Genomic DNA, 15,415 nt, shown 5'->3' with positions numbered 1-15,415 from the left:
ACCATAACAACCCACTCAGTTAGGCAAATTATGGCAATTTTTCACTGCAAATAAACTGCAAAAAGGAAGCATTTTAAAAAATATACTTTATTAATACAACAGCTGCTTATAAATATTAAAATATACATTATACAAGAATACAGTACACTCACAGGAAACAAAATATTAGGGTTCTATTTTTACGGCACTTTTTTTTTTTTTTTGCTTTTTTGTACTTTTCATGGTTAACGTTACTGTGAAAATGTGGGTACATACAAGTGTTAATGACTTTTTGCCAGACCAAAGCATGACACGGCTCCACCACTGGGTTATATGAGACAGACAGGCTACAGACTCCTGCAGGGATCACTGTACAACACAAAAGAAGCGTTCTGGAATGACTCTTTGTAGTCTGGTGGGGATTTCTCTTTCTGCAGGTTTTTCTCATTCCCACTTTTCTCCCTTTTTATTTTGAACCATTTCCTTAAGTTGTAAAATATCTCCTCCTCAGAAATGCGATCCTCAAATATAATTCTTTTTTTTCTAGCTGAGATAAGTGTGTGAATTTGGGACCACAGCCCCAAAACATCTGAAATGTAACTACGAAAAAAAAACAAAAAAAAAAAAAACGAAATGCTTATTTGGGGCAGGGCAATATCCATCTGTGCAGAGGGGGAGCGCAGTGGACAGGCACATGTACACAAGTGATCATTCATACGCGGAGCAGCTGCCGAACAGGCAGAGTGCTTCCAACGTTTCAAGGGGGCGGGCTGTGTTTTCTGAATGCAGCACGTACGAAAACAGGAAATTTACGTTTCCAGCCTCGTTTTTAATGGCGTAGTTTTTTTTTTTTTTTTTACACAGCTCCCAGGACGGATCTCACTCATGTGTTTTTCTCGACCTCTATTACGGCAGGGCCGCAGTTAGCTAAATAAAAAAAAACTAATAAAAAAAAAACTGAAACGCGCACGTTGCAGTGTGCTGTGAAATATTTCTCCGAGATGTTTTCACCTTTCCGCGCTCTGTCCCTCGAGTAAATAGAACGCAAGGCGAGGGTATTTTAAGCGTCTGTGTTGGAAGAAAGGAATGTAAACACGAGGTTTATGTTACGCTCGGCAATGGCAGCAGGAGCGGCTCCCCCTGTACATTAACCCTGTAAATACCCAGGCAGTTACAAGCAAAGCGCTGTGGAGTCATTCGGTATAAAAACTAGTCATTCGGTGTAACAATTCAGCACTTAGTTGTGAGGGTTGGTGCGAGTCTCACACCTGCACCCCCTCCCCCGCCACTCCCTTTCACGTTTTCCTCGATAGCGATGAAACGCGCCATATAAACGCAATTCACCATCATCATCGTCGTCGTCGACGCTTTGGCAGCATTGAAAATACACGATTTGCAAACATTTTAAGAAGTCGCAATGTTTAGTGCATTTGCTTGCAAATCATATAACTTCCATGGCATCGGGTCACAAAAGAATGAATACATTTTGTCTGGGTAAATGGAAATTACCAAAGTGACCGTTTCGCCCCAACAGTTTAGACATTATAGCATTTAGATTTAAATCAGAACACACGTTTGACAGGCAATTGTGCATGATATCAAATGAAGTACAAAATTTCAGCATTTTGGGCAGCATTTTTTTTTTTGGACATCATGGTCTAGTGCATCAGCAGAAGAATCTAACATTTTAACGCATTTTCTTTTGTTATTATTTTCCTTGGGACAGCGGTCTTTGGTATCACATTTTTCCATCACAAATTCAGTTTTTTTTTTAGTCTGGTTTAATCCAGAGAACACACTTAACAATATTGCTCGTCGATGAAGTGGCAATGTGTACCAGTAAGAAGCTCCGTTATTTTTCCTTTACTTTTCAGTTCCATTGACACTGGAATATGCTTAATTCCCCCCACAGCCGGTACGCTGTTACTCCAGACGCGTTGGTTCCCCCCCTCCCCACCAACAATCCAGCTGCTAGGCAAAAAGCCGCCGCCTCTGGCGTGATCGAATCACATCCGTCGGCATGGCTTTAAACTCCAGGCACTTCAGAAAGGCATCGTGGAGAGAGCGCCATGACAACACGCCGGCCTGCGACGGTGGAAAAAATACCGCGCGCTCGCGACATTAACAGATTATCGAGACAGGGGTCCGTGACCCTGTTTGTGTCCGATGTCTTTGTAGCTACAGTATTTCCTCATTACAATCTCAGCCCCCTCCCCCGTTTCTTGTACTCTCTGTGAACAAATATCCAGACCGCCAGCGTAACACTGTCCTTACTTTATCAACAGATTTTGCTCTTGGTTCCCTAAAGTCAGAGGCCGAGACCAAGGTCAACTATGATTATCTTTTTTAAGTCCAAAAACCTTGATCAGTAACCTCAGCACCAATGCCCAGATTTGAGTGCAGTGCACTTCGTCTTCATTTACAAAACAGATTCAGTAAAAGCTTGTAGCACTTTTTCTGAATCCACACACATCATCATCGATGCGGTCAGGTTGTGCAATCAAGGAGTCAAAAGACGCAGGTGCAATAGTTCAAATTTGAAAATTGAAGTGCGTTGCGGGTAGACTAAATCTGGGCCTAATGCTCTTTGGTGTCTTGAGGGCAAGATCAAATGCCTAGGAGGGGTATCCAAAAGGCGGGGCAGCACAAAACATTTCACAGAGTGCATACTGGGAGGTGAAGTCCAGGGCTGTGTCCGAATCAGCCTCCTAACTACTGTGTCCTCAAAGTATTTACTGTCTACTGCATATGGTTTAGTACGCAATGGGCAATATGAAAAAATTATCCTCCATACTTTCCAACTGCACTTTGGAAATGTCCTAAGACGTTCCACCCTCATACAGCCATACTCGTGTCATCGCTGATGTCACTTAAGGAGAACGTCAGTGGAGCTGCGTGTCATATTTATGAGACAAAAATGGTTGTTTATTTCCTGAAAACTACGCTCCCATATATACTCAGCGAAACCACAAAAATGAGTATATCATCCCAGGATTTTAAGTACACTACATTGAGAGTTTTGCCACCTTACAATCCTCTCATGCAGTGTACTCAACAAGTACACTCAATAGCAGGCTATTGCGCTGATTCGGACACGGCCCAGAGCTTGGGATTTTGAAGTGCATTTGACTCCACCTCCCAGCAGCCCCTTCTACAAAACGTTCCGCGGTGCTTCGCCAATAGAATACTGCGGACCCAGCCTCTTCCTCTCGGCGTCCGATCTGCGCTAGCGTGGGCCGTCGAGCCCTCAGCCAACCGCCGGGCCTTCTTCAGAACGGCACAGAGAGACCTCTTCACATTTTCGACATTCCAGTACGAGTACTCTTTTTCGAGTTCACATTAGTTCACCACAGTTTTAACAGAAAGGCATACAATAGGCATGGAAAACATATCCCTTGGCCGACGAAGGGCCGATATCGCGAGCGATGTGCAGCGCCCCTCTGCTCCTATCCATAACGCAGGGGCATGACCCATTGGTACCCCCCCCCCCCCCCCCCCCCATTAAAAAAAAAACGAACTGAATGCGATCAAATACGCCAGCGTGCGCGCGCTAGCGTATTTCGCAGCTCTCCAACGCGAGCGTGCAGACAAAGTGCTTCTTTGTGCCCTCTTGACAGAAGCACCGATTTAAAAAAAAAAAAAAATGTTCCAGTCCCAGCGATTCCCCTCTCCCCGGCTGTTCAATTTCCTGCTGCTGCACATCCTCCATATCAAACCCCTTCCATCTCAGCCAACAGCTACAACGAGCAGTGCAGTGTCTATTTTTAGGCACAATAGGATAAAAATACTCAGTATCGGGAGAGATAAATCTGGCACACACACACACGCACGCACGCGCACACACGCGCACCCCGCGCGGACACGGGCAATGACGCGCTCGCTCACACGCGACACACACTAACGCACACAGAGACCGTAGCAGCTAGCTTGCAGTGAGCACCCTCAGAAGATTACCTACTGCTACTGAAGTTTAGGGGAAAACACAATTCAGGGGGGTGGGGGGAAATACTAAAAATATTTCTATCAGACAGTGTCTCTACCCCCCTCCCCTCCCTCCCATGTGAGAGTGGACAAGAGGAGGTGAGAAGTTGGAGTGAGAGGGAAAGGAAGAGTGGATGGATGGATGGATGGATGGATAGATAGATGGAGGAAGAAGAGGAAGGCAGGGTCACACCGACTGCCCCTGCTCCTGGGGTCCCTTTTGCCCCTGGCCAGCAGCACTGCACTCCAAAATTCTCTCCACGAAATCCTTGGTCCGTCCAGCCACCAGCGGACCTGCTCAGTCAGGAGACAGTAACGACAGAATTTTCAGTCACAGCAGCCAAGTCTGTTTTTTCACACCTTTCTAAACATCGACTGTTCATTCAGCTTACGGAATTGGAAACAGGAGAGAAGGGCAAAACAACACAAACATTTGGAGAATGAACAACAAAAATTGACCCAAAGGTTGCGGGAGCCGGTCGGAGGTTTTTTTCGATGATCGGCGGCGTATTAGAAGGTGTAAAAGCTAGCCGTGATCTGCCGTATGCGCAGGGCAGTTGCAGATGGCGGCGCTTACCGGCAGACTCCTTCAGCAGGCTCTCCAGCTTCTCGGTCATCCCCTGCTCGCTGTCCACCTCGCCGCTCTCCACTCTTTGCCGTATCATGTCCTTGATACGCAACAGCGCCCCCAGCAGGTTGTCTGCAAGCACAAACGCAGCTGATGGGCCCGCCTTGTACTTCCCCCACTAACTGTGCTGTTGCCCCACCCTACTGCAGTGAGAGAGGCTATAATACATAAAGAAAAATTGATTTATTTACTTTAATGGAGTTTTTTATCTGCTATTTTTAGTAAAATGCCCAGTCACATCACAAGTGCACATCCACACTGAGCCTGTTTCCTCTCAACAGACACCATTACGGTGTACCCAGCGGCCATATCTGAGTGCACCTGGTCTGTGCATTGTGGGTTCTGGAGTTCTTTAAAAATGGTCATTCGTATTTCCTATGACTTCCAGGAGGTATACTTAACCCTTTGCGAAGGGTCAGAGGTCAACTGCCCCTTACTCTACTCCTATTTACTCCTATGTCTGTGCACAAAAAAACGACTACTTTTTTGTAGCTGAGTTGAAAACCACTACTTTGTTTTGGAATTTTTTAGCACCATGTAAAACATTCAGTGTATTTTTCACAGGCAGCAATTAAACTGCAAGTGAACCGCCATTGAAGCACTGTTCTTGCATAATCTGTAAGACTGCAATTACTTTAAAACGGGTAATTTGAGGAAATCGAGGGTTTAATGTTGGGCAGTTAGCTACAGTAGCTAGCCACATAACGACAGAGCTTTTTAAACGAAAAGCATTTATTGTTCAGTTCTTTGCCCACAATGCAAGGAATGCTCATTGCAGTGTAGTTTTTTTTGAGATGAATGAATTTCTTTCTAAGGTGTATGAATATGTACCACCGCAAAAAAAAAAACTTTAAAAACTGCGCCTGCTTCCATTGGAGGCACCTTCAGCCACTTCTAGTGACATACTGGAAAGCGAGCAGGCGAGGCCTGCTGCTGGCGGCGCCTCAGGCGAGGTTACTCGAGGTGAGGGAAGAGCAATAAAAAATCTAAACTAAGCACAGGTCACGGTCACGGTCGCGCGAGTCCGAGAGTTACAATCAGCGGGAATTTCTGCCCGCCGCACAAGCCGGTCACTAAAGGTTACCCCCGCTACCTCGCCGCCCGTCAGCGACGAGCGCTCGTTCACTCTTCCGTGCCAACAAAAAGACCGCGCCTTTCACGCTCGAGGGAGGGCCCGGGGGCCGGTGGGCCTCTTTAAACAAGAAGTTGCGCTCCGCTGCATGTCTCTAGAGACATATAAAACCATGACTGGTTTTGCATGATATTCGAGGTGGGCGGGGGGAGGGGGAGGGTGGGGGGTTGGGGGGGGGGGGGCTGTGTTACATGGTAAACATCTGACGCGCTCGGAGAAGCTGGGAGCAGAAATGAGCGCGCTCCAACCGCCGCTCCTCCCACAAACCCGCCCGCTTCCCACCACCACCCCCCCCCGTTCTATAGTAGCATGCGAAGCCGACGTGGTGTCAGGTTCGCGCTGTGTGGAATTCCGTGGGGGTGGGGCCTCTTCCACACGCAGTTTCCTGACACACAAATCCCCGCTGCTCCGGGCTTGGCGCGGCTCCAGGCTGGAGGTCAGCCGCGGGGAAGGGGGGCAGGGCTCCGGCGAGCGGCAGAGGGCGTACGGGGACGCACACGCGGGGACGCACACTACGCGTGCGCGTGGCGCTTCTGGGAACTGCGCGAGTCCTTAAAAGACCCTTACCGTACTCCTGGTTCAGCCCCCACAGCTTGATCTTGTTGGCTTCGTGCTGCGCTTTCTTCTTAAGGCGACAGGCCCTGGGAAACGCAGAGCGAGAACACGCTGAAGGCGGGCGCAACTGTCAATCAAATAATCCCGCCAGATCCCTGGATTTTATTGGATGCACCGCGTTTTAGGACTGACCTGGGTAAAAGTTCATTCAGTGTTTCTGCACTGAACCTATGGAGCAAACTTCAAGAATCTCTCAAGCTGACTTCCCTGGTTTGTCTTGATCATTTTAAAAACCCTAGTTGTTAATTTACTAGAGATGGAATCCACTTGTACCTGCCTAAGCCAGTGCTAGTGTGTTCTAGGCCTAACTTTCCCAACTGTCCTGCCACGGATACACACCTACTCGTGTTTTTTTTATAAGTGTCTCCATTGTTTATAACTCATTCTATTCACTTTCACTTTACATGTACTGTGTATGTAATGCTGTCAATGCTGTGTGGGGGGGGGGGGGGGGGGGGCAATGCAGCCCCCCCCCGAAAAAGAGATCTTGGTCTCAGTGGGGCCCCCTGCTTAAATAAAGGATAAATAAAAATAAAAAACGTGATTATGTAACCAATGCAGTGATGTCAGAGAGAAGTGCACGCGCTAAGGACTGATAAGCTGAAACAGTCACAGAGAGCGAGCGGCGCTCGGCACCGGATCTCTCGGGACGTTCCGGCGAGTTGCTTTCGGTACAGATTGTTACACCCAGGACACAGTGGCCCAGCGCAAGATTGAGAACGGCCTGATTTACTGGAGGTGCCAGGAATCTGAAATGAACGAATCTCTCTCCCTCGCTCTGTCGCTTTCTCTATCAGTTTCTCCCCCTCTCACTCTCTCCCCTCTCTCTCTCGCTCTCTCTCCGTGTCCTCTGTACTTTCCCACCTGGAGGCCAGTTTGTTCTTCTCCTTTCGGGACCGGGCCCGGGCCACCACGGGCAGGTCGTTGACGTGCCTCATCCCGTCGATGGCGGCGTTGAGCTTGGTCAGCTGCTCGCCGATGTTGCGCAGCTTCTGCGGGTTCGGCGTCAGGTCGCTGGCGTCCGTTTTCCGGGCCTTGCGCCGACCCTTCTTGCCTGGGGTGGGGGGGGATACGTTAAGTACAAGCGGTGCCCAGAAAGGCTATCGGTCCGTAGGCTTTGTAAAGGACTGGACTGCAGACACTGAGTTACCTTTGGCTGTAATGCCACATGCAAAGCCTACTGGGGGACGGGCGTAGTTTACGAAACGCATTTCCTGGTGCTGGGATGTGCCCGTGCCGCATAACTGACCGCTGTGTCATCGGGGGAGGGGAGGTTGCGCTTCGACCGAGATTTTCCAGCCTCGTCGGTCGAACGGGCACCTGCCAGCTATGCGAGGACACAGTATAACTGCATGGCTGCACATGCATCAGAGCGTGTGTGTGTGCGTGCGTGTGTGTGTGTGTGTGTGTGTGTGTGGTCTCTGCCCTACTGCACTGACACAGGATGTTGCAGCATTGTGACAGGCCCACAAATACTACAAGGCAACACAAATTAGGAGAGAAGTAAAAATACTTTTTGTTTTTTTCTTTTTTAAAAGGCAATACCTAAAATATTTGGTAAATAACGAATCCTCCCAATGCACCGTTACATTTGTGAAAGGACGCACACCTCACTTCTGAAGTACTTTTTTCAGGTGAAATCTTTGCTAAACATGAGGATTTCTATTTAACTTCATAAAGGAGTGTGGGGTGGGTGGGGCTAATGGATGGACTCTGAGAGTGACATCACCATCAGGACATAGGCCTTGGAGGCTGTGGATAAGACCATATAACCAGGCTTGCTGGTTTTAATCCAGACAGGGACAAAGCTGCTGCACCCTTGATGGAGTTGGATGGACTTCAGGTTTTGTGCGTTTCAGCTTCATAAAACCTGAAGCTCTGTGAGCCGCGTGCGCCCTCGTCCTCTGGGCTCGACGGCGACGCAGCGCAGCGCTGCGCGGGCGTGCTTACAGACAGCTCGCCGCTGCCGGACTCACCCTCCCTCCTGTACAAGCTGCTCGGCAGAGTGCTGGAGCTCCAGGACAGCGGCCACCTGAAGCCCCCCCTCTTCGGCCCCGCCTCCTGGCCGTGACCGTGGCCGTGGCCGTGGTTGTATTCCCAGAAGCACCGGCGCTTCTGGGGCCTCCGGCAGGGCTCGGCTTGGCTGACGGGCTCCGGCTCCGGCTCGGGTTCGGGCTCCGGCTCTAGGGGGTGAAGCATTCCAGGGTCGACATTCAGTCAAAATTTACCAACCTCGTTACCGACCTTCACCAACCGACCTTCAACCTCTTAATGAAAAGAACTCAAAAGAGCGCATTGAATATAATCAGGTAGAGCTGGTTATAACCACAAGGGCATGAGAACGGTCTGAACTGGGAAAATCATACTACGGTGGAACCTGCTGGTAAGCAATCAAATGTATTGACGAAATACCGTGAGACAGAATCGTTCCTATTCAAACGCTGTTTCAGTGCTTCACAAGTAATAAGGCAGAGTGAAAACATTAAGTATTCACAGCATACACAACGTAGTAATGCCAGTGATACATTAATGATCCTTTTCTATTCAGCACAATGAATCAGCTTTCAAATAAAGCATTTTTGTAGGAAATCTGTATCCTCTTGCATAACCTACCCAGTCTTTCCGCCTCAAATGAAACGTCTTAAGTTACCACATAAAATAAGCGTTCTTCGGGAAAGGAGCAAAAAGAATGTTTTTTTCTGCCACGAGAAATGTCGCCCGATAAAATATTGTGACAGTCTGGAAATGAAAACCCCCCGCCCCCCCCCCCCCCCCCCCGCCCCCAGTCTACGCTCACAGAACTTCTCAGACTGGGATAAAACTGCAAAATCAGAGCCAGCAAATTAATATGAATTGGCAACACATTAAAAAGTGTGAAGGAATTGTTTAGCACCGGACAAATTCATCAAAGAGTAACGCTACTTTGCGATTGCTGCCATATTACTTAATGACGTGAGCGAAAAGATTAGTTTATGTTTCAAAAGTACATTTAGCTGTAGCGTATTCTTTGGAAAAATCTTCAGAATAATCTGAAAATCCAGCAATAAAACTTTCATTCTTAACAACTGAGGTTTAAATAATATGTGCCAGGTGTACGTTTTAGTTGATTTGACTCTGCCACTGGATGACTGCAACATTTCCATTTAACAAAATTCAGATGCAGCATCTGCTTGTAGGTCCTGTGCTAGAAATTCTCATTCCCTAAAAAAACCGATGTAAGATAGTTCTACTGCACAGAATGCAGCTACTCTTTTAGTAAGAATTATGTTTGACACAAGGCTGTCTCCATCAATATTCGCTAATACAACATGGCTGTAATTCATTGATACACCTTATTTACACAAATATGGTCATTCCATTCAATGAAATGCATATCCTGCTTGCAAGAGAAAAAAATATCTTCTATGGATTATCTTCTTGAGTGAGTTGCTGTACTGCGCTATACTAGGACAAATCATAGCCCAAACCCGTAGAGTGTGTGGGAAAAAGCACACAAACATTTTAGTTTGCTGGCCTGTATTAAGAGCACATCTGCTTTGCCCCTTTGTGATGGGCGGCAGGATTAAACTTCTGAGGACACTAATCTGCAACAGACACATTTACAGTGTCACCCGCTGTGGGCAACTGGAATCAGAGGGCGGGCGCGGGAGTCGGTGCGCAAACGGGGCCCCTGCCACGATCGGCGGGGCGGGGTCCCTCGAATGGACCCGCAGCAAAGGACAATCCCAACTGGTTCAAACTTTCTATGGCCGACGTGCTCAAATGCAACGGTGAAAAAAACGGCACACCGTACAAAGAAGGACCCCCCCCCGTTCTGGGGGGGGGGGGGAGCCGAATCTCGACCAGGCCATAGCCAAACCGTAGTTTGGGAGTCCCTCGGGGGATAATTAGATCTAGCCGTAGTGTCACCCAGGGAGGGAGGGTTTTTGGCAGCAGGGTGCCCCCCCCCACCTCATTGTGCGACAGCGACTCTCCCAGGCTGCCGGACTCCTGCAGACTGCTAAGTGGCTGCGCGGAGCGACTGTGCTGCGCGCTCGGCCATCCTGTGCAATGGCCGCACAGTTTCAGTGTTAAAACGGCCGGCCGCTTGCGTTTTGGAGGACAGCCTACGTGTCCGCTAACTTACAGAGGGTGCTGCGGTGATGGGACAGGCTTGTCGTTGCGCTTCGGCGTTCAAGAATGAAGTTTATGTTTATGATTAATACGTTCCGGACTGTGGTCCATTCCTTTCTCCTGCTAGCAGATCAATGCTATTCACACAGTATCCAAACTGCTCTTCATGGTGCCTGTGTCACATTCATAGACAAAAATAACCTGTCAACGTAAAATATGTTCCTGTCATAGTAAACAAGCATTTCCTTGTCTTTACTGGGAGGGAAACAGTTCTGCCAAAGGGAAGGTAACTCTATACGAAGGTCTAGCATGATTAGCTCAGGCCACTAGAAAGAAAACCGAAATGCTCGAGGCTTCTCTTGACAATGGCGGCTAACCACAAAGAGCGTCACAAAGCAGCTCTCACCGTCAAAAGCAGAGACGGCTTAAAGTATAAACCAGACAACAAAACACCACTTTTAACATCTTAAAATATTTTAAAAAACACGCAAGAACCACGATAAAATTGAAAAGTTATTTGTGAAGAAAAGAAAACAAAAAAAAATGCTCCTTGGATACCCAGAGAATGAAAACATTAATCTAATGTGCGCTTTTGGAAAAGGTCTGAAGCAAACCTTTTTAAGTCCCACAGATTACAATGCAAGCCAATAATGTACCGTGATTAAGCACTTGGGGGTGGGGGGGAGGGAGGGTGGGGGGGGGGGCCGATATAGATGACTCACCACACTCAGCTCCTGAGGAGGTGCTGTCCCCAGCCTCTTCGCCTTCCTCAGGGCCCTCCTCTTCCTCCTCCTCCTCCTCCTCCTCGGTGTCGGGTGTCTCGCTGTCCGACCCCTGGCTGGAAGCGGAGTGCCGGTCGGCCTGGAGGGAGTAGTTGTGCTCCTCGCATCGGAGCTCCAGGCTGGAGCCCGGAGAGGCGGAACCGGCCTCCGGCGGCGTCTGGTAAACCTCCGCCACGACGGGGACCTCGGCGACCTCTCGGCACCGGACCTCTCCCTCCGCCGCCGCCGCCGCCATCGACGGCGACTCCCGCCCAGCGGGCCCCGCATCTGACCCAGCGGGCGTGGTCTCCGGCACGGTCAACTCCTCCCTGCTGCTCCACCGAGCCATCAGCATGCCCTCCGAGTTTGCCAGGTCCCCCTCCAAGTTCCCCTTGGAGTAGCGCGTGAGGTCGTCAAGAGCCGAGATGTCCCAGAACTCGTGGTGGAGGTCCTCGCTGAAGCCATCGTCCACCAGGTCGCTAAGCAGCTCGAAGGGACGTTTCCGGGGCAACGCCGGGGACCCCAGCATCAGGACCACACCCTGGTGGGCAGAAACAAGTGCAGAGAGGAAAAATCTGATTATTCCTGTAGCTAAAGTGATAATGACCATTATAAATAAAGACCAAAATATTCTCGTGTTAGTTCATGTTTCTACATCTCAAGCCATTCGACTACATTCAGAAAGTCTGCATGAATTTATGAAGTCAATGAGGTGGGTGCCAAGAGTATTGGAGCAGGCCGCACTCACGTACCTCGTCATACTCAGTGGCGCCCCCCTGTGGGGAGAAAGCTGATGGGTATGAGGACCAGAGGGATCGGTGGGTCCCGTAGGCCTCGCCGAACACAGGCTCCATCCCATTTAACCCCGGCTGGAGGGACAGGAACCACACGCCTCGTTACTAATGACAGTCACGTTTACAGTAAGCTCTTAAACTAGGCACCAGGACTGTAAAAATAGTTGCCTAACAACCGAGTGGGGGAGGGGGAGCGGGGGTAGAGCAGATCACATACATTAAAATCAATGACTTCTAGCAAAATTGGTGCAGTTTAAATGATTTTTCGAAGTGTGTTTTCCGGTCTATTGCTACGTATACTGACCTTGCATCCCTGCAGAAAAATGCAAATAGAAACTGGTATGTCAGTAAATAGACACATGCAAATGGAATAACAACCAACTTAGCGTCCTACCTGAGGCATACCCAACACTGTGGTGCTCAGGGTTTTTCAGGCAGGCAGTGTGTTCAGCAGTCGCAGACCGAACACACCGACAAGCCGGGCTTCTGTTCTAGACCACTGATGGACCATCCGCACAGTAAAGGTCTGAAGGCAAGGGGTGACACAGCAAGTCAAATGATATGCTGTTTGTGGAATGAAAAATATAATCATTATAAATTAAAATAAAATAGCAATTCCCTCACATTCTCTTTCACACATACATAGAAATGCACAATGCCCTCCAAAGTAATTCATACTTTTGAAAAAGGTTTGAAAAAAGTATGAAGAAAAATACTGCACAAAATAAGTAATGCAGGTACAGAGCTATAATTTCATTCTTAAACGCGGCAAAACATTCTACTTCGATAGGGATTCAATGGAATCAACCAAACATTTCTGTAATTATACATTTACTTCCCAGAAAAAAGCACCACAAATACCCACAACTGATTTCAGGAATTTATGCCCCCTCCATTCACAAGGATAACACTGCTGAATTAGTTTGGAGGGAACCACACGTGAATTAGCTTAATTACTCTGTTGGCACAACACTAGCACCAACGGCGCAAAGCGTTTTTGTCCAATGCGAGGATGAGGACTAAGTACACTCATATTCTTTACCATTATTCCCACAAACCTGCGCTGTGGGTCTATCACTTCATATCCTGAAACATGATATTGTTTGCATGGTTACCAAGTTAAACAGCATACCTTTATGATCTTATTCATGTTTCTTTTTCTTTCTTTTTTTTGAACTGCCAGCAATTATGTATAAAACGTCATTACATGTAGGCTACAGCAGCAGGATTCCATCCCAGATAAAGAATATACTGGCTTCAAGTCACATTTCCTAACAGCTGCTCCTTAACACCCCCCATCTCTCTCTCTGTTTAGTTAATAAACTTGCAACTTTCACCAAATTACAAGTCCTGAGTCCTTAACCCCTGTCATAATACCGTGATATCTACAACATGTATTGATTTTTATCAGTACATGTAACAAAAAAGGCACGTCAGAATATCTAGTTCACAGACTATACGGTAGTGAGACGTGAGGACCATACGTGGTCCTTGTTTGACAGTCAAACCATTGCATAATATATGCATTTCTGCATTCATATATTTTAATTAAATTGTAATATGCAATGTCTGGGCTGCTCCGCTGGCCAACATGTGGAAAGGTGGAATTCCACACAGGAGTGGTGGACACAGGAGCGGTGGACACAGGAGCGGTGGCAAGAAAGAGAGCTTTGCGAAGTGGCAGAAATGATGCATCATTCTTTCCCTACAAGCCGAGATCTCTGCTAATAGCAACCAATGAGGGCCCGCACAGTACATAGGCTAAATGACCTAAGTAAAATATCATATAGCCCGTTTTATTTGTGTACAGCATTAAGCCAGTCAGTGTACAATACATGGACATGTCGGTGTTGCCAAATACGAACAGTGATGACCGAGCAGAAAATATGCACATGCCATTGTCTATTAAAGAAGACTGTAGTAGCCTAATAACATTTTAAAAACAGACATTTCATCCTCTCTAACCGATTTCAACCGTTTTTCTTGCCGATTATTTTTAGTTTACAAAATCAATTATAAACATTTACAAAATCACATCAGCGTTCATCGGTTATTCTGTCATAAAGCAAGTTTTAAAATGCTACAGATGATTTATTTTATAATCTCATCTAATAACGAATAAGATGCATACGTTTCCATTTCACAGCAGAGTAATTCGCTCGGTATGTCACAAAATGTAAAAATAACGTCTTAAACATTCAATAATCTGTTTATAAAGCTATACAGGCAAAGTAAATCACTCATATTATAAGTCTGTCTAAACCAAAGACCCTACTAGAGTCCTCGCAACTCTTAACACGACATGCAACCCTGCCTAAATATAAGTAACGATTAGCCATACCGCAAAACGACTTGCAAGATGTTCAGGCACTATAAACTGATAATCAAGTCGAAATCTTCAATAAAGCCCAAATCAAAGGGCTAGCTGACGTCTGCGGGACGCTTTCGGGCCCCAAAAAATCTATAAATCACCTCGCGGAAGCGAAAAATGTTACAATTTGGGGCGCAGCTGGGAACTCCATCGAATGCCTATTATTAATTGTTAGTTCTGTACCGCGGCCAGAATAAAAGACGGGCGGTGTAGCTACCTAGCTAAATAAAACGAAATACTCACCTCGTTCGGCCTCACTGACACATGGGTTTGCAGGGGGGAAAACAGGGTAAGAAGGAAGTTACCTCTTTTCCTCCTTGTCTTTCTCCACCTGAGTGCAATCCACACGGACCAGACAGTGACAGCTCACAGCGAAAGTTAAACGGGTTCGGGAAATTCTGCTGTGCCTTCGACATAAAACCCTCCTTCTCAAGTTATGCACGGTACTCCTATCGCTTCCTATAGTACTCCTACAATGGCTAAAACTGATACTAGTTATCGAAAAGGGCAACACTGTAGTGATGGCAACTTCACTAAATTAAATAAGTGGCTAAGCTATCTCGCTAGCTACCTTATTAGGTGTCGTCGGGCTCCCCTTGAGAGATTTCCCCAGGCAAGCACAAGGTTACACAAATGGAAAATGTCTGCCTTGGCTTGGCAGCTCCAAAAATGAATAATCACCCAAAACCGAGTCCAATAATATACCGTTAAAAATTACCGATACACAGCAAACAAATTATTTATCCCATATAAAGGAAGTTAGTTTTAAACAGCTGGTATTGAGCTGATCCATGGTAAATAAAAGGGAAATCAAGACAAAAAATATTATCCCATGCGAGGATACAACATAGTTTGGGGGAAATCCTGATTGCATAGATAATAGTTCAATTATTCCATACGTCATGCCTGCTGAGGGGAACCATTTTATTTTTCTAATTTCTACTCGCTCTTAAGAAATGCCCCCAAAAAGTGTGTAACCCCCTAACACCGGACATGGTGTCGCCCACATGACTCAGAATTAAAGGAAAAATACTTTCTTTT

At 47.2% G+C, this 15,415-nt stretch overlaps 1 protein-coding gene across 4 annotated transcripts; it reads right to left on the bottom strand.

Moving 5' to 3' along the window:
- Positions 1-67: 67 nt before the first annotated feature.
- LOC118220315 (CREB3 regulatory factor-like) lies at positions 68-15,374 on the bottom strand. 4 transcript variants are annotated; one of them, XM_035404134.1, is made up of 9 exons: positions 14,618-15,374; positions 12,398-12,529; positions 11,962-12,078; positions 11,171-11,750; positions 8,312-8,518; positions 7,200-7,389; positions 6,288-6,361; positions 4,538-4,660; positions 68-4,254 (listed from the first exon to the last, which is right to left on the bottom strand). In XM_035404134.1, the coding sequence occupies exons 2-9, from the start codon at positions 12,404-12,406 to the stop codon at positions 4,148-4,150; spliced, it is 1,407 nt and encodes a 468-aa protein (XP_035260025.1). In that variant the 5' UTR covers positions 12,407-12,529; positions 14,618-15,374; the 3' UTR covers positions 68-4,147. The 4 variants fall into 4 exon arrangements, with proteins under 4 accessions (XP_035260025.1, XP_035260024.1, XP_035260026.1 ...); XM_035404133.1 differs by having other exon boundaries at positions 14,680-15,374; XM_035404135.1 differs by having other exon boundaries at positions 14,946-15,374.
- Positions 15,375-15,415: the final 41 nt, after the last annotated feature.

This window comes from Anguilla anguilla, chromosome 2 (genome assembly GCF_013347855.1).
Source record: "Anguilla anguilla isolate fAngAng1 chromosome 2, fAngAng1.pri, whole genome shotgun sequence".
Classification (NCBI taxonomy): Eukaryota; Metazoa; Chordata; class Actinopteri; order Anguilliformes; family Anguillidae; genus Anguilla; species Anguilla anguilla.
This window is presented reverse-complemented; position numbering and strand designations above follow the sequence as displayed.